General features: G+C 43.8%; 2 protein-coding genes and 1 long non-coding RNA gene across 15 annotated transcripts in view; 1 reads left to right on the top strand and 2 right to left on the bottom strand.

Moving 5' to 3' along the window:
• KDM2B (lysine demethylase 2B) overlaps window positions 1-1,396 on the top strand; it is a 124,151-nt gene extending 122,755 nt beyond the window's left edge. For all 13 annotated transcript variants that reach the window (XM_029232813.1, XM_029232777.1, XM_029232766.1 and 10 more), the window contains one exon: window positions 1,191-1,396. In XM_029232813.1, the coding sequence (XP_029088646.1) occupies window positions 1,191-1,372 (182 nt within the window). In that variant the 3' untranslated portion in view covers window positions 1,373-1,396. The remainder of the gene's footprint in view (window positions 1-1,190) is intronic.
• A 56-nt stretch (window positions 1,397-1,452) lies between these two features.
• Window positions 1,453-5,177, bottom strand: LOC114901183. The gene is made up of 3 exons (XR_003795067.1): window positions 3,404-5,177; window positions 2,802-2,948; window positions 1,453-1,650 (listed from the first exon to the last, which is right to left on the bottom strand). It is a non-coding gene; the product is annotated as an uncharacterized LOC114901183 (long non-coding RNA).
• A 463-nt stretch (window positions 5,178-5,640) lies between these two features.
• RNF34 (ring finger protein 34) lies at window positions 5,641-21,451 on the bottom strand. Its single transcript, XM_029232862.1, has 6 exons — window positions 21,307-21,451; window positions 12,492-12,710; window positions 10,639-11,046; window positions 9,095-9,199; window positions 8,633-8,834; window positions 5,641-6,594 (listed from the first exon to the last, which is right to left on the bottom strand). Exons 1-6 carry the CDS (start codon window positions 21,310-21,312, stop codon window positions 6,404-6,406), a joined length of 1,131 nt encoding a protein of 376 aa, XP_029088695.1. The 5' UTR covers window positions 21,313-21,451; the 3' UTR covers window positions 5,641-6,403.
• Window positions 21,452-22,961: the final 1,510 nt, after the last annotated feature.

Here is a 22,961-nt window from a genome sequence, read left to right as displayed (position 1 = left end):
GTGTGTGGGGGGGGTGGGTGTATGTGTGGGTGTGGTGTGTGTGGGGGTGGGTGTGGTGTGGGGGGTGGGTGTGGGTGGGTGTGGTGTGGGGGGGGGGGTTGGGGGGGGGGTGTGGCGGGGGTGTGTGTGGGGGGGTGTGGACTCCTTAGAGTTACCGCATTAAGGTCATGTCATCTGCAAGCAGATATTTTTACTTCTTTTCCGTATCATTTTAAAAAATTTAATGCTTTGATCTGTCTAGAATTTATTTTGTTGTGAGGTATAGGCCACATTGTTTGAGGTTTGTAATTCTTAACCCAGATTGTCCTTTCATCGGACATCTATTTTTCACTCTTAAACAGACTTTGTTTAACCCATCATGGGCCTATCCATAATATCCCCACACAGCCAATGTTAGTGATGATGAGGAAAGGTCTCCAGCTTAACATACCACTGAGATGAAGGAATCATTGGGCTCAGGGTGCGGACTCAGCCTCAGTTGGATGCGAGCTGGCGTTGCAGCCCGTTGACTGAGGATTCAGTTCTAAAAGAAAACAGTGCTACAGAAGCAAAGTCCAAATTGAGAGAATTACTCGGTTGAAGAGCACATCTACCGGTGAGGGCGCAGTGGAGGGTTCTGAATTCTGGTTTTGCTCCCTGGACAGAATCTTTCTGGCCCCTTCTAGCACATTGGTCTCCTGCATAGGTTTGAGGCAAACGTCCCACGGAGGGCGGGCAAGCACACGGGGCCTCTGTCTAAAGGGCTGGTGCCCAGGGGAGTGGGAGGATCCCAGGATGACCTTACAGGTGTCCTCACTCCCCCAGCACTTCTCCCCTGGGAATAGGCAGACCGCGCACAAGAACCTGCAGAGAGGTGTTTCTCAGCAGTAGAGTAGAAGTGAAAAGCAAGCTATTTTCATGTATTGTGTGATCCTATCTTTATAAAACAACATAGACAGGACGTACTGATGTGAGAATATATACATATAAGGGGCAGCCATGGGGTAAGAGTCTAAGCAGTTTCACTTGGAATGTGTGGATGCTTTTCAAGCATATATGAAACTTCTGTAAGTGGTAGATGAAACCATTCTGCATTTGAAGAGAGCTTTCCAGCAAGGGCAGTTGCTGCTCTGTTGCTGAGTGCCTGGGGGTTGGGGAGGGCCCTCGGCTGCACGCTTCCTCCACCTCACCGTGTGTCCTCTTCCCTGCAGACTGCAATAAGGTCACTGACCAGTGCCTGTCCTTCTTCAAACGGTGTGGGAATATCTGTCATATTGACCTGAGGTACTGCAAGCAAGTTACCAAGGAAGGCTGTGAGCAGTTCATAGCCGAAATGTCTGTTAGTGTCCAGTTCGGGCAAGTGGAAGAAAAACTCCTGCAAAAACTGAGTTAGTCCATGGACAAGTATGTACATATGGGGTGGGTGAGGGGAGGGGACGCGCGGCAGGGGAGGGAAAAAGACTTTACAAAAACTAGGGCTTTTATTTTCAATTTGGAACTTGGAACAACAGACCACAGAACGATTCCATTTTGCAAGTCTCGCTGAGGGAGAAGCCAGTCCGCCACCGTTTTGGGGTTGAGTGAGTCAGGCGCTTTCCTTTGGTCTTTCTGAATCAAAACTGCACTGCTTTCTGGACCATTTCTAAGGCAGCCTTTACCAAGAAGACATTCCTGTCGGAGAGGAGGACGGACTTGGGAGAAATTCTCTTACTGGAAGCATGAGCTTAGGAATTTTTTTTTTGGTGGTGGTGTTTTTTGTTTTGGACACCTTATTCCTGGCAACTTTGGGGTTTTTGGTGTCAACATAAAATGGACCACACACCACAGCTGCCGTCTTGACATGTTTGTTTGTTTGGTTTTGTTACATCTTACATTATGCAGAACTATTTTTGTACAAATTGTTCAAAAGTTATTTATGCAAGGTTTGAATGCATACCAGTGTTTTTATTGTTTTGAGATTGCCAACTTTCCTGGTTTCCTTCAGGTAGGAGAGAACTTAACCTGTACGTCATACGACTCCATCTACACACGTGCCCAGATCTGGCAAAACAGGCTAAGACCTTCCAGTTAAAAGCATGTCTAACTGGAAGTTGAGAGCCTGCTTTGTATGTCAAGAAGTTACATAAGCATGTTGTGGATATGTATAAATTATAGTCAAAGTGAGACACTTTGCTAAATTTCCTCTGTATAGAATTCACCTTTTTCTCAAAATTTTAAAATTCAGACTTCAGCCTTTGAACTCAGGAGGGGTTTGCTCCCGCATATGAGCTCTTGTACTCTACATAGATCTAATTTATACAGTGAGTCAAGAAGTTGAATAAATGATCCAACATAGCCTTTCTTTTCCTTTTTTCTCTCCTTTGAAGTGTGAGTTGAGTTCTCGTTTAAGGTTTATAACATGGCTGTTTCCTAGTTGTAAAGTTATGCATTCATAAGTGCCATTGTTGTAAGGTGGTGTTTTCCTAGACCTTCCCTGATGCGGTTTTACCTTTGTTGAATTTGTATAAACAATTGTACAAAAAAAAAAACACTCTTGGACTTGGAGGGTTTCTGTTTCTGTTCTAGGGGTGGACTAGAAATTTGACTAGGAAGTCCAGAGGCAGTAGTCTCAACGCCAGTGTATATACTGTTTTGAAGCCAAACAAGGTATAATTTCTTACTCATCTGAGAAATGCGGCAGCCCCTTGGTACGTGTTTTTTCCGTCTTCAGAAAGAGATCTTGCTGTTTGTAGCTAATAAAGGTAACGGGAAAGAACTGTGCTACACCAGTGTCCATGTGTAAGAATTAGGTACGAACTGCCTTAAGAGGCAGGGTGGCTTACCTGTTTGGGTGCTGCTGACCACACCCGTATAAAATAACTTCCACAGCCACTTGGCATTTCCACTGCCAAAGGGGGACAGGGGTTCATTTCCTCAGCTTCCACTGGACGCAACTCAAGGAGGCCACATCCTGCACTGGTAACCTGGGGCTGGGGTGGTGGAGGCACCTGGTTAGGCGATAACTTCCCCAGGTGGCAGACATAGAAACCAGTGAGAAGTAGACTTTAGATCACAGGATTTTTATACTGGAACAACTGCTCTAGTCATCTGAAAATGAAGATAACCCAGCTTCCTTCCTCAGTCATCAACAGTAACATCAGACTTGGGACTCATGGGACTAGCCTTTCCTGCTGTGGTAGTTTCTTACTGCCCCTGCCCCCCATCCTTTTTCTTTTTTGCCACGGCGAAATGGTTTTACATCTCATCTAGTTTGTGCCACCGCCTATTAATTTAAATCCAGAGATACTTTCTGACTCAAATTGGAGACATCTGAAGCTGTTGCACCCCAGAATTTAACTCAGGAGACGCAGAGTTACAACTAAACTTTAACAGAAGTTAAGATTAGTTTAACACTCTGTGGTTTATTTATAAAAACGTGGCTTACCTTTGCAAGCCTGATCGTTCATCGTGGAGCACCCACACAAGAGGTCAAGTTGCAGTCTTCTTGGCGGCCTGAGTGCTGTGAGCCTCCGAGTAAGAGTCACCCTCATGTCCAATAAAGGCATCTTCTCCCTTGGGAACCGTTGAAGGAGGACGGTGGTTTTCAAGTGGAATCTCGGCATTAGAGGGCCCTCCGTCCCCTGTAATGTTTCCAGGAGCACACAGGTCAGCCAAGAGAGGAGGTGAAGGAAGGGCTGCCAGGGCTGAGCAGCTGGAGTTTCCATAAGGACACACCACAGAGTAAGGACAGCATCTCTCTAGGCTTGAGACGGCCAAGGCAGTGCACTGGTCACAGATGACCTTCCCCCAAGTGTACTGAACAATCCAGTTAAGATTATACCCCAGTACAGTCTCGAACAGACTCATTCCTTCAAAAATGAGCTTTAGATGAGGCCAGGCCAAGCTAGGTGCCTGCAAACAGCTGCTCTGAGCCCATACACTGTATCTGATGAAGTAATGGAAGGACCATAAACCAGAGGGACCACTTCTTGTAAGAGGATCATAACTTCTTAACCCAGGAAAGAGGAGAGGCCATAACCCTCCTTCCTCTAGGCATCCTGGCCTTTACAAAAGCAGGCACCACGGCCCATCCAAAACATGGAATGACATCCTTCCATTCTGTGAGGACAAGGACAAAGAGACGTCATTGCATTCCATTGTGAACTTCCAGAATTTTATCCATATGATAGATGACCTATTCAAAAAATTAAAGATGCATGGCATGCAGCTAGAAAATGCAGATTCCAGGGAGGAATGTTTGCCCTCTGCCAGATAAGTTAGTCCCTTGCAGTCCCTTGCAATTCAGTTATTCCAAGTGTCGAGCCTATTAGGCTAAAAATTTGTTGGCTTCTCACTGAGCCAAGGTTATTTCAAAATGCTACTTAAGAAGATCCACCGTTGAGAGTTTTTGTTCATTGCTGAAACAAGCACCTGAAACTATAAGTCCAAAAAGAAACAGTAAACAAGCTGTTCTGAGACTATGAGCAAATAAATCTCAATTTTCTAATTTAAGATACCCCAACACCTGCTGCTCAGCTTCTATTTCAGTGTGTTTACCATCACCCACTGGCCTGGATTTGAAGACTTCTCTCCACCAAATTAGGGATTTGTGGGGAAAGTTGAACTTCTGGAGTTCACCGTCTCAGGAGAAGTACAGACTAAGTGCTCCTAAGGCTTTAGCAGGGGCTGAGCTTTTACTGTCCATCTGAATTGTAGCTAATACCCACCCTGGGCTCTTCAGGCAAGCACAGGAGAAGGGTATTCAGAATATCCACAAGGCTTTGATTTACATGCTCTGACACTCAAAACCAGAAAACGTAGAAAGGCAACTTTTTTTTCACAGCTAGCCAAACTTACTGCCTTAAGCACAGAGGGGCAAGACTGTTTACCTCCTTTGCTGTAAGTTTCAGGTCTTGTTGATTTGACTTCTGGATCCTGAGCACCTGAAGGCATGTGTTAAACACTGCAGAGTCAAAAGATAAAAAACCCACAGGACTCAGCCAAGAAGTTACATAGTTTCCTAAAAACATACCTGCCCACAAGCCATGGGAATGAATCCACATTTGGTCTCAACTAAACCAAAAAACCACCCTGATTAGAGCTGGACCTAAAAGAAAAGAGATTTCAGATCATTAATGTCCCAAGAACCTTTTAGCATAAGCTAATGTCTCAGGTTTCTCAGTTGTGGTATTAGAAGAGGTAAGAAAAAAACACTGTCATCAGAGCTAGGTTCAAATTCTGATGTGGTGACTTTTTTTTTTTGGCTGCCCCACATGGCTTATGGGATCTTAGTTCCCTGACCAGGGATTGAACCAGTGCCCTCAGCAGTGAGAGCGCAGAGTCCTAACCACTGGACCGCCAGGGAATTCCCTATGGTGACTTTTTAACTGTGAGATTTTCGACAAGTTCTTTAACTTCTCAGAGATCAAGTTCCCCATCTGTGATGTGAGGCAATATCTATTTCAGAATGCTGGAGGTAACCATAAAGCACCTGGCACAATACCTGGTCACAGTATGTGGCAAATATGTAGTTAAATTTACTGGTAAATTAGCAGCCAAGGTAGACAGGTACAACATCTTTGAAGGTGCTCCTTTCTCTCATGAAGAATGTACTAGACCAGGCCTGGACACCCATTCATGCTGCACCGAAGTGAATTAGGAACTGGCCAGGACAAATGTAAACAAAAGCATTTTTTAAAACCTAATTTTATTCCTAAAGTTCAGACTAGCTCGTGGGTAGCACTGAAAATACACTTTCAATATATAAAACAGTGTAAACTGATTACACGTTAATAAAGAATTTAACGCACACACTTCTCTAATGAAGGAAGCTAGATGCAGCCCTCGCTATAAAAAGCTGTACCTGAACAAAAATGGACATGTTTAGTCTCAGGTCCTGGCAGTTGATTATAGAATGTCAGTTGTTCCCAATTACGTTTAAATGCAGAAATAGCAACAATGTGGAAAATTACATTCATCAAATAGTAGCATTTAAAATATACATGACTAATAAAATGAACATTCAGAGGTGCCCCTGTTCAGCGTATACCATGTCGGCCATTTGCAGACAGTGACCTCATCCAAAGAGAGCAGAAGTTTCAAACATCTGAGTAGTTTAAGTTAAAAATAGGATGAAGGAGAAATAAGAGAACAAGATAAATGTCCTCCAAAGAGAACAGTAGCTGATGCCATAAGCAGTCTGACTTCGGCGATTAGTAATCAGAGATGTGTGAAGAAGCCCAGCAGAAACTGGGAAGCTGAGCCAGTCCTCCAGCTGACAGGCACACAGCATGGACCAGCGTTGCTGCAACTTAGGATGAATCTCTCCTGTCCCCGGTTAGTCGTGAAAATAATTTTTAAAAATAGCTTCAGATTTTGAACAGGAAGTTTCCAGTCCCTTCTGTGCACTGAAACGTCTGGGATCGAGCCTGGGGGGTCCTCGGCTTCAGGACTTGAACACGTGCACGGCGCGCACCACGTACTGCCGGCAGATGGGACACTCGCTCATGCGCTTGCCGCACTTGGTGCAGGTGACCATGTGCCCGCACTCGAGCAGGACACAGTCGATGATGGCGTCCATGCAGATCCGGCACAGGCTGTCGTCCTCCTCGTCCTGCAGCTGCAGCCGCTCGCCATCTGAAAGGCAACAGAGAGCTGGGGCTGCGGGCACGGCCTCTGAGTGACCCAGAGTGACCCCACTGTAAGAGAAATAGTCCCTGCTTCTTGGCACATCGGTTCCTTCCACTAGAAATGGCAATAATTACACCTCATAGGGTTTTGTGAAGAATAAGTGAGAAATACTTACTTAGCTTAGGACCAGGGATGAAGTGCCTAACACATGTTAGCTATTTATTCTTTTTTTCCCACCCCCGCCCCCATTTAATTCTATTTTACATCTGTATATAATACAAGGTTTTTGTGATAGCTTGCTTCTATAAATAAAAATGAAGAAGCCGTAGGCTGTCCTACACGGGCCTCAGAGTCAGAACACGATTCGAATTTCCAGCCCAACTGTGTGGCCTTGGGAAAGTCACAGGCTCCAGAGCCTCATCCTAGTAGGAGGAGGAGCTTTATTTCTACACCGACGGGAAAGCCATAGAGTCATACATCAAGTAGCCTGTAGTTGAGGGACGGCACCCCCTGAGCCTTGGAAGCATCTCAAAATTCATCTGTGTTTCTGGCTACGATGGTACTGCTGGGAGTCTGTTTAACTCAAAAGGCATGGGACATTCTGATTCTGAATAAGAAAGGTTCAGAATGAATTTACAAAGTTCATTGCAGCCTGAGATTTGGCCATAGAGCTATGGACAGTGAGGCTTCCCTTTGTATACGTCACAGAAGGGATTAATGTGAATCATGAAGAAGGTTAGAAAGAACCAAACAGGAATTCAAGCTTGAAAAGCGAATAGTCCCTGAATTTAAGGAAATAAACACTGTTGTGTCAAGAGAATCTTGTCATCTGGGGTCCTAGTTCATGGTCCATACCATTACTGGAAAGTGGGGAGAAAGGATCCATGAATAAGATAACAGATGAGCCTCTGTAGGCTCCAATGATTAAGATGCCTGTATCTGCTAACTGTTGCATCATCTTTGAAGTAGGCGTGGGACTTCCCTGGTGGCACAGTGGTTAAGAATCCGCCTGCCAATGCAGGGGACACGGGTTTGAGCCCTGGTCCAGGAAGATCCCACATGCCTCGGAGCAACTAAGCCCATGTGCCACAACTACTGAGCCTGTGCTCTAGAGCCCACGAGCCACAACTACTGAAGCCCACGTACCTACAGCCCGTGCTCCACAACAAGAGAAGCCACCACGGTGAGAAGCCGGCACACCGCAACGAAGAGTAGCCCCCGCTCTCCACAACTAGAGAAAGCCCGTGCACAGCAACAAAGACCCAACGCAGCCAAAAATAAATAAATATATTGAAGAAAAAAAAAAGAAAAGAAATAGGTGTGCCAAAATACTATCTGCATATTCTGGGCATAAACCTGTTTATCAACAAATGCTGTATTATAACCAGGTTTTAAAGAAAAAAACTCAAGATGACACACGTTAATGATGGGAGGACTGTTTTCTAGATAAGAACATAATATTTGTCAGTCTGAACACACCACTGAATTCTTTTTTCTTGCCTATAAATGCTCTGTGGCTTGGCCCTGTTACCAGCTGAAGATTTCTGCTCCATGCTCCATCAATAAATAGTTCAGAAGTTCTTAACCTTAGCTTTTCGTGACTTACAAAGAAACCTACTGATACTTGATGTTAAGAACTACTTAACATCCTGGCTCTAGGGAATTTTTTCCCCCCACTGTTTGATTATCTCAATTGTAGCTTTTAAATCCTAAGTACTGGCCTGCCAGACAGGTTAGTGAGAAAACAAGCCTTTCTTAGATACAAGGAATTTCATTAGAGTTCTAACAAATTATGACCAGAAAAACCAGACTGAACAAAAGATTATCTAACTCATTGGCAATGGTGATCTCAAAGCCAACATCACATAATGAACTTACTGCTTAACAGATCTAGAAACAGGTTTATATAACTAATTCACACTCAATAAAAGGATACATAGGTTTCTCAAAAATAAAGTGGACTTAACTGACAGAAACAGGCCAGTTTTTAAAGGCCTAAAGAAAGCTACTATACTACAGGGAAACAAAGGAAAAATAAACCTACATGACTTTTGATTTTCTTCATTCTCTTTGTATAACCGGTTTACTTTCTCTACTAGCTCCCATTTTTCACAACAGCCAGAATAGTTGACAAAATTCCGAGCCAGGATTTCCTTGAGCTGGCGCACGCTCATCCCTTCCACGTCTTCAAGGCTTGACAGGTCAGACAGAGAAGCTCTCACTCTCTTCTTAGCGAGGCCAGATGTCTGAAATCACAGAGTGTGTCCATTACCTCTGTTCCTGCAAATCCAGCAAGGAAAACAGCATGCTGCCTTCATCCTACAGTCATCACTGGCCCTGGAGATTCTCCCCAGACTTCTCACCAGTTCTTGAAGTGTTGTATGTATTGTGCTGCATTCAAACCAAAAGAAACATCCTGTGCTAATCTAGCGACAGTCTACATGGGCATTTTCCCTGCCTACCAAGGTGACATGTCAGGGAAACCAAATATTGTAGGCAGTCTCACCCGCTCCTCCAAGTTTTCTTCATCCTCGTCATCGTCGTCATCGTCGTCATCATCGTCATCTTCTTCATCATCTTCTGTGTTTGCTGAGGCTATTTCACTTCGCACCTACACACATGATACATATTAGGTCAGGAATCATTTTCCTAATGGTACCAACCCATATTTATCACTGGAGAAAACCCTTCCAATAGATCCTCCCCAAGAATGACTCTAATACCTGGCATACTCCACACCTTCCTAGGATCCTGAGTGCTGCTGCCCCTCCCAAAGAGTTGGGCACCACATGATTCGATAAACAATTTACCTTCCATAGTTATCTCAAAAGTCAAATTCCTATGTGTGTGTGAATTTTTAAAATCTAACCATAGTGTTAACTCCCCAGAAGTTAAGAAGGTCCCATCACAGAATGTCAAAGCCAAAAGCGTATGGAATTGCACTGTGTCCTTAGCAAAGGACCTGGGCCTGGCTGGTTTAACTGGAGCCTCTAAGATACAGGTAGAAACTAAAGCTCTAAGATCAGCCCTAGTGTCAAGGGTATTTGATTTCAAAGATCTCAATCCTACTACCTCATGCTTAGACATTCTTATTCCAAACAATGCTTTCTAGACTAATTCACTGATGGTTGATGCTATTTCTAGTTTTCAGAAATTCCTCAACAATCAGACACTCTTTTCTTTAAGGAGAACAGAAAGCCTAGGACAATGCCCAATTTCAAGTATTCTACCCCACCAGTTCACAAACACTATATTGTATCATCCAAAGACCCACATCTCCCAAGTGGTGTCATATACCCAAAAGTGACACAAAAGTCAGATGTGTCTTACCTTTGCATCATAATTATGCCAGCTGCCATTTGGGAAAATAATAAAACTCCTAGCTTGGGCTTATCTAATTGATGACTCTTTAGAAAGCAGCTAGACCACATTTCCCTCTGCTGCTAACCTCTTTCCTCAGAGGAGAAAATTAAATGTGGAAATGAATGTTCAAAACAATTCTTTCAGCATTTTAGAATCATTCATATATACAAATTGAGTATTAATTACAAGACTTCGCATGTTATTCAATTAGTATGCCCAAGGACCTCACTGGGACAACATTCTGCACTGGCGTTTCTTTGAAATGAGTAAATAACCATATCCTGTCACTAATTCAGATGGCTGTTTCCCAATATCTAAATTAGAACAATTTTACGGTAGCAAGGCAACTGGGCATTAGGTTAACTTATAGTTTCCATGGTCACTGACATACAAATAGTCCTGCAAATGTTTATATGCTACATGTGACAGTCATTATTTCGACAGCTAGTATTTAACTATATAAGATAGGGAAACTGAGGTAACTAAGGTTAAGAGACTGATGAGCTCTTTTTGGGCCCTTCAGGCAGCATCTGAGCTTGGAGCCTCACATCAGGAGAGCCTGCAAGTGCAGAGTTCAGCAGCACATGGAACCCCGGCTCAGCAAGGAGTCTTCAGCCCTAAAGCCCCCTCCATATTGGCCAAAAGCAGACGACATGCCAGGCCCTCAGGGTAATTACACCCTCGTACCTGTGCCAGTACTCCAGATCCTAAGGTCCGGTCTCCACCCATAAGCTCTCCCTGAAAGGAAGACATGGTAGCAGGTGGGGCTGTATAGTTTGAAAAAAATGAATGTGTAAAAAAGCTAGAAGTCTGGGACCTTGAGGAATTCAGACTGCTCGTGTCCAGGTTGTCCTCAGAGCCCAGCCCACGGTGACACAGTACCAGATCTACCAAGTCTTCTTTCTCTCGACAGGTATCGATCGGTATGTTTCTAAGAATGAGATACTGCCGTAGATCCTTCACTTTCAGTCTCATTAACTGAGGGCGCTGAAAGGCTGTCTCTTGTAATAAGTGACAAGTGGAACATCTACGGAGATTTTCTTGTAAGATCGAACAAACGGAGCAAAAGTCTTTCTTGCAGTCACAACATACATGCTGAAGAAACAGATAGGAAAGAAGCATTTAATGAGAGCCAGATACAAGCCATTGTGAAAGGACTAGTTTTCCTTTTGCCTTCTATTAAAATTAAATTTTAGTTCTTAGGAAGTCCCCCATGGCACCAGACCCATGGGCGTTTTCGTGTTCTAAAAGTGGTGAAAATCAAAACAGTCACTGCTGAGGCAGTTTAGATTCACAGAAGTTCAAATACAGACCTTTAAGAAAAACATACTCTTGTGTTAATGAATTAAAACCTTTCCACCCCTTCAGGCAAACGTAATTAGCAAAACAGAGCTGACTTGAACCACATGGAGCAGAAAGCATGACCACAAACTCTCTTCCTGCTCTTTGCCTATGTGAAAATTTCCCCATTTAAAGAGAAGGGGGACTGCAGGCTTCCCTGGTGGCGCAGTGGCTAAGAATCGGCCTGCCAGTGCAGGGGACATGGGTTCGAGCCCGGGTCCGGGAGGATCCCACATGACATGAAGCAACTAAGCCCGTGTGCCACAACTACTGAGCCTGCGCTCTAGAGCCCACGAGCCACAGCTACTGAAGCCTGCACACCTAGAACCTGTGCTCTGCAATGAGAAGCCCACGCACCACAACAGAGCGGCCTCCACTCGCCACAAGTAGAGAAAGCCCACGCGCAGCAATGAAGACCCAATGCCACCAAAAATTAAAAAAAAAAAAAAAGAGAAGGGGGAAAAGCCTAACACAGAGAGGGAAAGAGAAAGGCAGCTGATCTCTCAAGGTCAATCCAAGCAAACAGAGGACCCCACTTATACAGTAATCTGTACCCTAGAGCCTTAATCACAATCAAAGCCATTCCACAAGCAAAACTTAAAAGAAGACATGAAGATGTGGTCATTTCTGCTTGGGGCATTGTTCCCACAAGCTAACACCTTGTTTGTTAAGTATTTCAAAGGACTGGATTGACAAGCCTGAGAGATGGCCCAGCAATATGATGGTTCTCAGAAAGAACAACTTTCTGTCCTAAAGAAAACAACGGTTTTAGCTGTTACTTTGCATGTTGAATCTTTAAACAGTAGCTAATGTTAATATACTCATTTCTTCACTTGAGTTAATGTGGGTGGGGATACATTTTTTGAAACTTGAGATCAAAGTTATAGTAAATCTTCTCTGAACAAAACTGCAGACTAATTAAATCTCTTGCTTCAGAACATAAGAATCAAAGTGTATGAACAGGTCAGAGTCCAGGAGAAAGAATGGCTGAGCAACATGAGAAGTAACAATGTCTAGTCAGAAAACCTGAGCAGTGGTACAGTCTCTGCAACTCAGTACTTTTCTAAATGGGAAATGGTTATTAGGACTTTTTGATATTTGTATAAGAAGAAATGAATATTCATTAGTATTCAAAATAACATACAATCAAGAATTCTGATACATGTGTTTTTTTGTGTGTAACATTTCATCCAACTCACCTTCTTTCTAAAGACTGAAAATGAAAGTCCACAGGCTTTGCAAACTATATTAGGCCCTTCTGTAGGTGCTGGTGGGTAAGTGGTAAAATCAGAGCTCGGTGTAAATCTGAATGGACCAGTGCCTCCTGCAAATCCTGACTGTTGGCCCCTGACAGCTCCAGTACCCATGACTTCATTCAGCAGCCCACAGCACGAAGCCCACATAGACGTGGCACCCGCCTGGAAAGGAACGAAAATAGGCACCAGTTTAAAGCTGATTGGAACCTGGGCTCTCTGGGATTCTCGGGGAATGCCATTCTGGAGAGGCACGTTTGCCCTAAATAATTTCGAAATTATTCTTTTAAGCATCAAAATTTTAAGCTATTGGGAAGTGGATAATATTCTGGTATTTACAAAGAATATTTGGCTTTGGGGATACTCATGATATATTGTTAACAAAGGAGAAGATACAATATGAACCCAATTTCGTAAAACAACAACAAAAAACATATGCTTAGAGATACACGTGCATGCACACAGAAGAAAAATGACTAGATGTAAGTAAGTGCTGTGCAATATTTGGGATATGCTTACACCAAAAAAAGCTGTTCACTGTTTATCTGAAATTCAAATTTAACTGAGTGTCTTGTATTCTATCTGGCAACCTTAGACTGGTGACTACAGCACCGTTCTATAGGCTGAGGCAGATTTTCCCAGCTATCATTTAGCAGAAAGAATATAAATTCTAATTACTTAATTTCATTAAACTTCTGTCCTCTCATTTGTATCTAGGCATAATAAACTATGGCATGTGAAAACTTTTTTGATTTTTTAAAAATGACTAGGAAAACATCAAAATGCCAATTGAAGTGCTCTCTAGGTTTTCATGTATATCTCGTATAATTTGTTTTCCCCTGCTTTCCAAACCTTTACAAGGAATATATTAACATTAAGGAAAATATTTTTAAAAAGCAAACTGAGAATACTGAACACAATTTCTGATGACTTGATAATCATAATGACGTTTTGAGGTGTAAGGGCTATTTGCCACTCCACTAAGTGGCTTGAAACTAATATGCTGCCTTTTATATTTTTTCCTCTCATCTCTTCCCTTTCTGTGAATCACCACTGCTATCACTATATCAACCTCTAGCAACCTGTCTCTCCTTTTTTACTGCATTCAGAAACCTGATAACCAAGCTTGTTAAAAGTGTATATAAAAATACATTTTCAGTGAGGGCTCAAGGCATTTTCCCATGCTTAAAATATAAAGCTACACTGTTTGGAACCAATGAGCTTTTGCCCCTTGTCCTACTACTTATGCATATTCTAGACTCTAGATAATGTGATAAGTAATGGAAGTCCAGGTAGGTGAGGTCTTATTAGTTAAAAGGGCATAACAAAGGCACTGTTCCATTTATTTTATTATCTAATTCTGTCAAACATTTACTGCTTGTCCAATGAGCTCTTAAAAAAAACTTTTTTTTAAACAACCTTAAAAGGCTATTTGGAGGGACTTCCCTGGCGGTCCAGTGGTTGAGACTTCGCCTTCCAGTGTGGGGGGTGCAGGTTAGATTCATGGCTGGGGAACTGGGATCCCACATGCTTTGTGGCCAAGGGACCAAGGCATGAAGCAGGGGCAATGTTGTAGCAAATTCAGTAAAGACTTTGGAGATGGTCCACATCAAAAAATAGTAATAATGGGACTTCCCTGGCGGCGCAGTGGCTAAGAATCCGCCTGCCAATGCAGGGGACACGGGTTCGAGCCGTGGTTCAGGAAGATCCCACATTCCGCGGAGCAACTAAGCCTGTGTGCCACAACTACTGAGCCTGCGCTCTAGAGCCCGTGCGCCACAACTACTGAGCCTGCGCTCTAGAGCTGGCGCACCACAACTACTGAAGCCCGCGCGCCTAGAGCCCATGCTCCACAACAAGAGAAGCCACGGCAATGAGAAGCCCACGCACCGCAACAGAGTAGCCCCCGCTCGCCGCAACTAGAGAGAGCCCGCGCACAGAAATGAAGACCCAACGCAGCCATAAATAAATAAATAAATAAAAGAAAAAGAAAAAAAAGAATCTGCCTGCCAATGCAGGGGACACGGGTTCGAGCCCTGGTCCGGGAAGATCTCACATGCCGCGGAGCAACTAAGCCCGTGCGCCACAACTACTGAGCCTGCACTCTAGAGCCTGCGAGCCACAACTACTGAAGCCTGTGCACCTACAGCCCGTGCTCTGCAACAAGAGAAGCCACCACAATGAGAAGGCTGTGCACCTCAATGAAGAGTAGCCCCTGCTCACCACAACTAGAGAAAGCCCACGCGCAGCAACGGAGACGCAACGCACCCGGAAAAAAAAGAAAGAAAGACAGTGGTTGGACTCACCAGGAGAGCCTTAAAAAATACTGGTGCCTGAGTCGCAGCCCCAAGATTCTGATTTAACAGGTCTGGGGTACAACCTGGGCCTCAGAATTTTTTTTAATTCCCTATGTGATGTGAATGTACAGTCAAGGTTAAAAGGTTAACACCTGCTCGGTCTAGGGGATTTCTCCTTTCTGCCTACATCATTTCAGCTGGAGAGTCACTCAGATTCCCAAATGGAAGGGGCTGTGGTTACTTCTGAAGCCTGTGCCTCTAGAGTTCTAGGACCAACATCTCTGCCACGTGCTCCTCACTACCTGTGTAGGTACCGCCCCTTCACACCCCCATCCCCAAGTAGTGGGATTTGCCTCTAGTGTTTCCTTTTCCCCTCTGGTTTCCCCTAATCCTTTCAGAAAGGATTAGCTCAGAAGGCCTCAGCTGAGTTTTTAACAATTTAATCTGATTCTTAAATCAGTTCCTTTCCTTTTTAAAAAAAAACTTTTTTTTTTTTTAATGTTTTTGGCTGCACCACACGCGCATGTTTTAGTTCCCCGACCAGGGATCGAACCTTCCTGCAGTGGAAGCTCGGAATCTTAACCACTAGACCGCCAGGGAAGTCCCCAATCAGTTCCTTTCCTTTACCACATATCAGCCTGGAAGTTAAGCTGAAATTTGGTGCCCTCCTTCATTTTACTTGCTCTTTGCTTTTTGGCCCAGATTTCTTACTTCCTAACTTATTCCTCTACATATTTTCTTGGGTGAACTCTCCAATACTGGGAGAAAGACAGTGATTCCTGGGTCTGTCAAAAAGCCATTTGGCAAACTATTTTTGTCCTTCTTCACCTCCAAGTTGAAGAATCCACCCAGAAGATGAATCTTCCAAACTTAGGGTCCATCTCCCTGCCTCCCGTTAGTATGTTTCATCTTCTTGTACTTTCCCTTAAAGTCCTAATTGCCTGAATTTCTTCTGCGTGTCCCCTCAGGGCACAGGGATCCCTATCTAAGGACTATTACCTTGCCCTAATAATGCTTGAAGTGTCCTATCCTGACCTTTCTCCTCTCAAATCTGTCCAAATTTCTGTTAATACTTGATATAACAGTCCCATTTTTCAAGTGACAGAATCTACAAAAGCAATTAGGGAACAATTTAAGAGAGCGTTTTCCCAACAGTTTATTGAACGTGTGCTCTTGGGAAAGGGGCGGGGAGGTGAACATGAATTTATTCTCTGAGCTCTTGACTCTCTGTCTTTGTTATATTTCCTTAGAGCCCAGTTACCGTACCTGGTAGGGTCATAACCAAAAAGCTTCCCCTTTTTGAACCCTCCCCTTAAAAGCTTTAGAGACCCAAGTTCATGTTCTCTCTACTTCCGTCGTCCCTATCCTTTAAGATCTTCTGCTAGTTTAATCAGCCTGCATTCCGTTATTTTTCTTTTATTCACACTCTGCTCACCTTTTGATAGTAAGATCGAAGCATATTTTCCGAACTACTACCTTTCCACGAATAAAGCCAAAGTCTGGATCTCTGCTATGATCTGGGCTTATGTGACTAACAATTCTAAACCCTACTTGGGACCATGGTTGACAGCAGGACTCTACAGACTAAACCACATGAATCCAAGAGGTGAGAAGGATGGTTACATTTCCTCTCTTGACCATGAATATGGACCATCAAAAACAACATAGAGAATAACCGAATAAGGCAACCATCTACTTACGTCTGATACAAAACTCCTAGTTCAGAGAATTTAGCTGTGTTTCTAGTTGACTTTCTAGCCATCAATGACTACTGAAAATAAATGACTTTTTCTTGGTAAACCTAATCCCTTTCCTAAACATCCTGTTAGACTAAAATTGCTCCTGAGTAGATTAGCCATGGAACCATGGCCTGCCTGGCATCAATTAAGAACCAGATCTCATATTAAAAACTTATATGGCCCACAGTAAGAAATTAAATTGTAAAGCCTCCTGTTTGGACTGCCCCAGACACCTAGATCTCTTCATGTTATTCTAGTGTCCAATGCCAGTTCTCATGTTTTTTTCAAAGACAGTGCACCAAGATTTTAGGGAGCCAATAACACTACATTTTTTTCTCACTCCCATTTTAAAACTGAGTAAAGAAATAAGACAAACAGAAATTTAAATATTTGCTTTTTTACTGGTAACACCAATTGGAGAACATGACTTTAGCTCTGCAGCCAACTGGTCTGGATAACATGCCACCCAGCCACCAGCACAGCTGACCAACAGCAGCTTACCATCTAGTTGACCAGAGTCCCTTCCCTACCCACAGGAAGATAAATCTGAGAAGGTGTCAGGAAAGTACTGAGGCAAGTATGTTCAGCTCCTTTGCTAAAATCACCAACATAAAAGTTCCTCTTGTTCCTTCCTAAAGAATGAATTAGAAATTCCCTCCCCTCTGTAGGAGTACAGAGGAGGGGAGGGGACTGTGATCCACAACTGTAAACACTTTGCAGGAGAGTGGGACTGACAGTTTCCAGTGCTGTGACACTTGTTTCCACAATAGCAGACCACCAATTTTTTAAGCACTCTCTTGGGTTCCTCAGTCAGATTCACACAATACAGGCCCATTCTGAATCATCATTTCAGTCAACAAAAGCAAGAGGGAATGTGTTCTTTCTTTGCAAGAGTAGCCCAGCCTTCTTTTTGGCAAAGTGCCAGTTTTCAAATGGCTCAAGGTTCAGCTGTCTTTGATTGTGCGTGTACGTGTCTGTGTGAGATCTAATGTGCTTTCTAGAATATCTGGGGCTTGGGGCAGGGAGACGTCCAAAATGCTCAACTTACAGAATTAACAAAAAGTTTACTACAAACTTTGAATCCTATTCTAAACTACATCAGGATGTGATCCCTTTTAATTATTCCACCAAATGTAATAGTAGCCAGGCAAACTAGAATGAAGACCAAGAAAAGCTGTAGTGATTTCCATGAAGATTAAATGACAGCCAGAGAGGGAGGGAGGGAGGGAGGGAGGGAGGGAGGGGGAGGAGAGAGAGAGACAGAGACAGAGAGAGAGAGAGAGAGAGAGAGAGAGAGAGAGAGAGAGAGAGAGAGAAGGGGGAGTGGGGAAGTTGATGGGTTTGAAAACAGCAAAAAACTAAATGGTCATAGTCTAAATCATTTGCTTTTGATTAAACTAGGTAAACAGCAGTAATCATAATGCCACCTTCTAAGAGTTGCTTGCCTCAACTCTAAATTAAATATGGTAATATTTTACACAGTTATTTTAAGGATAAACCTAGAAGTTTCAATTTCAAGAACATTAATTTTCTTGGATGCTGTAAGAAGCTACAAGGACCAGGCAGGGATTCAGTTCTTCCACCAGTGGAAGCTTCTTCAGAGAACTCAATCACCACAAGCTTTGTCTTTAAACTCTGAACAACCTTCAGTTTGCTAAAACTCAATGTCCTTATGTTAAACAATATGAAAAGATGTTTCAAATCTCAGTACCAGTGATATAAGAGAGTAAGTTTTACAGTTTAAATTTCAATTAGGTTAAACTTCCCTACAGAAATTAAAGCAAACCAGAAGAAACCATTAAGATAATAAGCAAAAATCTTTACCCTATTTAGAGCCACTGGAGGGACAGTTCCTTAAAAAGGGAAAGAATTTCTTACTGAAACTGTTGCTTCAACTGAAATACAATACACCAGGAACTCTGCGATCTTAATGATTAAATATCAGGCTATATACCACAAAGGAGGAAATTCTACATCCTAAGTTCTTTCTCTCATACCATTTGGACATTAAGCAGGATGCAAAAACAAATGCTGATCTTAACAATGTCATATTTTTAGGTAAGACATTTGGCCAAATTGATTTTTACAAATAACGTGTTCTGGAGATCATAAATGTTATCTTCTTCATGTTTGGGTTTTGTTTTCTTTTCTTAACACAGTATACTTGGGACTTCCCTGGTGTCGCAGTGGTTAAGAATCCGCCTGCCAATGCAAGGGACACGGGTTCGATCCACGGTCTGGGAAGATCCCACATACCGCGGAACAACTAAGCCCGCGAGTCACAACTACTGAGCCCATGTGCCACAACTACTGAAGCCCACGTGCCGCAGCAAAGAAGAGCCCCTGCTCGCCGCAACTAGAGAAAGCCTGAGCACAGCAACAAAGACCCAACGCAGCCAAAAATAAGTAAATAAAATTGAAAAACAAAACTGTATACTTGACCCTTAGCACCACTCCCCCACCTTTCAGAGAAAAGAGAAAAAAAAAAAAAGGAAAAGGAAATTACGTTAAACAGATTACTTTCGTCTTGATGTCTTGTTTTGAGCTTGGAAGAACGAACATGATTAGTACAATTAAGGGTGAGCTCAATATAAACATGGGAAAACAGGAAGGAGATTAAATCAAATTAACATAAGACACTAATTTGGATTTTTTTTAATCCCTTATAGGAAGTTAATTAGATGCTACTCTAAGGTAAAATGGTTACTTGAATCTTTGAGACAAACCTATTTCAAAACAACAGTTTCTAAACAATAACAAAAAAAGACAAAAAAATTAAAGGAAGAAAGTAAATACCCATTCTACACATTTACTAAAATCAGCTCCTGGTCCTGGGTTTGTGTGAAGATGTACTTATCTGATTGCTTGGCTTTTAAATTAATTTTAATTCCACTGAAATTTTAATTTAATACTTGCTTAGATGAACATTCACATGTTAGAATTCCATGACATCCATCAGGAATTAATGCCCCTGCCCAGAATCTATAGATACCACAAAATTAGACAATTTCAATATGAAACAAAGTTAATAAATAGCCCCAATCCTAAATTTTGTGAATCCAGTTTTCACGAAAACTTAAATGAAAAGCAGTATCTTCATAACTGTCATCTTGTTCAGACTGATGTCTATTTAGGTCTGCATTTTGTTTCATAAAATATACCTTTTTGTATTTTCAAATCCCATCCAACTTTGTTTCTAAAATTTCAACTCAGAAAGCAGTATCCTCCACCTAAATTCAAAAACACTTCTGAAAAAATTTCAACACTGTACTTGCCCTTAATTCTCTCCTTCTACACCTTGTTTCTTGATAGGTCACAAATTTAATATTTACTAGTAAAGGTACTGACATTCTTTGAGGCATTATGTATAAAGATCCCTTACTTGTTTTTGGATCTTAACACACAGCGGGATGATTGATGGTTTTCAGGAAAGAAAGCTAGTTTTAGATAATAGGTATTCTAAGTTGAAATATTTTATAGCTGAACTGGGAAGTTAAAAAATAAGCTCTTTGAATATCCTCATACTTTAACACCCAGTTCGGAAGTTACCTATTCCAAAAATCTTCCTTGCTTCCTAGAGCCAGAAAAAATCCTTTCTTGCTCCTGAGGGTTTTGCATTTTTTTGATACCTTACATCAAATTCTGCCTCATGATGTGGTTTCTTGAGAATGTCTCTTCTCTTTTGGTTGGCAAACTCCTAAAGGGTGGGATTGTATTTTGAATTACTTCTACGCATGATATATCCCTCTTAGCTAACACATAGGAAATGCTCAACAAAATATCTTCCTGGGGCTTTGTGAGGGTAGAGGTTTAGCTAGCAGTTCACTCTTATTTTTCTTACCCACGCCAATCACACCTCTTCACTGAGATTAATGAAATCAACGATGCCTGAAAGAGTATCACCTTATGACTCATCCCACTTGGTTTGAATCAATACGTCAATTGATTGTTGTACCCAGAGCTCTTTAGAACTCTCAGCGATCAAGTTGAGAGAATCAGCTCCCAAAAGTAGGCCAGAACCTCCCCCCTCCCCCCTCTTGCTTAAACTTCTCACTCAGTGATGCTCCCACGCTCTCACACCCACCGTGAAGACTCAAGCTGTCAAATTACTTGCTGCGTACCTAGCGGCGATGGAGACACAACGGGTTTGCTAAGAGCTCTAGGTCACGGCCCCTGTGTTAAGCCTGCAAACAGATCCTTCAGGGTGGGATCCCCGCCCCGAGACATTTCTAACCAGTTAGCCGGGCCCCAGCCTCACGACTCCCCGCACAACCCCTTTTCCCTTCGTCCTGCAGTTTCCGTCCTGCGACAGTCCCGTGGTGCTCCCAACATTTGGGTTAGTTCAAGGACTCGGGGCGGGAGAGGGCACGCTGTGGGCAAAGGCACGGAGGGTGAGGCGAGCACCAGGGGGTCTGCCTCCGGCCCCCGAGGACGCGGACAGGGCCCAGCGCGGAGAGGGGCCCACCAGGCGTGAGTGCAGGGCGGGCCCGGGCTCTCCCCCGGCCTCGGGCTCGCTGACGGAGGCGCTGTGGGAGTTGGAAACGTCCGGGAGCCCACGACATCCGCCCTGCGGGTCAGGGCCCCAGAACCCGGCGGGGGACCCCCCTCCGCGGAGCTCTCCGAGGTGCCGGGAGGGTAACCGCTGAGGCGTAAGGAAGGCACTTCGGGCGCACTGGCCGGATAGGAGAGGAGAGGAGGGACTGCCCGGCTCCACCGGCCCCTCACCTTCATGGCCGCGACCGCCGCTTCTGGGTCGGCTCTGCCGAGAAATTCAGCACCATAGCAGCACCTACCACAACCACCTTCCTTCCTTCTGGGCGGCGATACTGAGGCTCCCGAGGCGACCCAGCGTCCAGACGTAAGGGGCGTGGTCACGCCCGCCGCGCGCCCCTGGGAAGAGCGCCGAGCGGCGGCCGACTCGGCCAATCCGGAGCTGACACTCGGGGGGCCGGTCACCAAAGCCAATGAAGTGGCGGGAATGGGGCGGGGCCTCCGTCGCAGCCTGGAAGGCCGAGAAAGAATCCATTCCGCCCCAAGCAGAGATGGGCGGGTCTGGGCGTGGCGGGAGTCTCCGGGCGGTTTTCTCCGTGGTTTTCTCCGCTGGATCGCTGAACTTGGAGTCAGCGTACCCTGCAGGAAACTGCAGCAGGGATCTGGTTTAGGGCTGGGTTTAGGGCGGGAAGGGGCGTGGTAAATTTGAAAACGCCGGTTGGTTGGAACTTTTTTGTTATAGCGGTCAAAGCAGGGCCTCGGATTTCCTCCCCAGACGTTCACGCCTCTCACAGTCGATAATGACCTCAGGTCTCCTCTCTGGAGGGTCCAGTAAGCAGTGGCAGCTGCGCACGCAAGGACGCGGCTTTAAAAAACGTTTTATTGAAAACACTTGAAGAACCAACGGTTCTCAAATCCCAGCTGCTCTTTTAGAGCGACATAACAAAATAACCAAATCCTAGCACGGTGAGAGAATTAGGGTGAGCCCTTGGAGTTGACTTTATTTGGACAGAGAAAATTAGTTTGTAAATTAAAGTATCGATTTCTTCAGGCTGACCTGATGACACTCCGTTGGTTTTCCGATACTTCTTCCTCTCCTCTCTTAACTCAACCAGTACTTAAATATTTAAGTAGAGAAAGAGATATGAAGATGTCAATTCACGTCTCATGAGGACCTGACTGTTCTATTCCTTTTGAATAGATTTGCTTATATGTACTATGTCAGTTTAAAACACAAAGCCACCCCACTTCCTTAGACTGCAATAATACTTGGGGGTTTTTTGTTTATTTATTTTTTCTGCTGCGTTGGGTCTTTGTTGCTGTGCACGGGCTTTCTCTAGTTGCGGTGAGCGGGGGCTACTCTTCCTCGCGGTGCGTGGGCTTCCCATTGCGGTGGCTTCTCTTGTTTCGGAGCACGGGCTCTAGGTGCACGGCCTTCAGTAGTTGGAGCACGCGGGCTTGGTAGTTGCAGTGTGCTGGCTTAGTTGCTCCAGAGCATGTGGGATCTTCCTGGACCAGGGCTCGAACCTGTGTCCCCTGTACTGGCAGGCAGATTCTTACCCACCGCACCACCAGGGAAGCCCAATACTTGTTCTTTAGCTTACTTATTTTTCTTGCTTCAAGCATTGCTCAGATAATATAATTTAACATCTATAGTCCTGGATTTTCTTCTTTGGAAAAATGCAAAGAAAGCCTTTCATTCACCATGTGGGAGCAGCAGCTGAGCCTCAATGGAAGAAAAAGTACTAATTCTTCTAATGATCCAGGCACAAAGAAACTCAATAAACACTTGGTGGTGGTACAAAGTCATATTTCTCCCTCATTAGAAAGGAAGCTGGCAGGTCTACCTGAAGAGTTAACGATTAAGGACATGAAAAGATGCTCAACAT

The sequence above is a fragment of the Monodon monoceros genome, unplaced genomic scaffold, assembly GCF_005190385.1.
Source record: "Monodon monoceros isolate NGI ecotype Baffin Bay Population unplaced genomic scaffold, NGI_Narwhal_1 Super_Scaffold_1, whole genome shotgun sequence".
In the NCBI taxonomy this organism is placed as follows: domain Eukaryota; kingdom Metazoa; phylum Chordata; class Mammalia; order Artiodactyla; family Monodontidae; genus Monodon; species Monodon monoceros.
The sequence above is the reverse complement of the archived record's forward strand: the minus strand, read 5'-3'. Positions and strand labels throughout refer to the sequence as shown.

Bases quoted from the DNA above. Each gene is read 5' to 3' on its own strand.
- RNF34 (XM_029232862.1), bottom strand. The intron at 11,047-12,491 runs GTGAGTTGGATG...CTGTTTCTTCAG, and splicing joins TTTCAGTCTTTAGAAAGAAG to CATGTATGTTGTGACTGCAA. The intron at 6,595-8,632 runs GTAGGTTTATTT...GTTGCCTTTCAG, and splicing joins TGAAGAAAATCAAAAGTCAT to ATGGCGAGCGGCTGCAGCTG.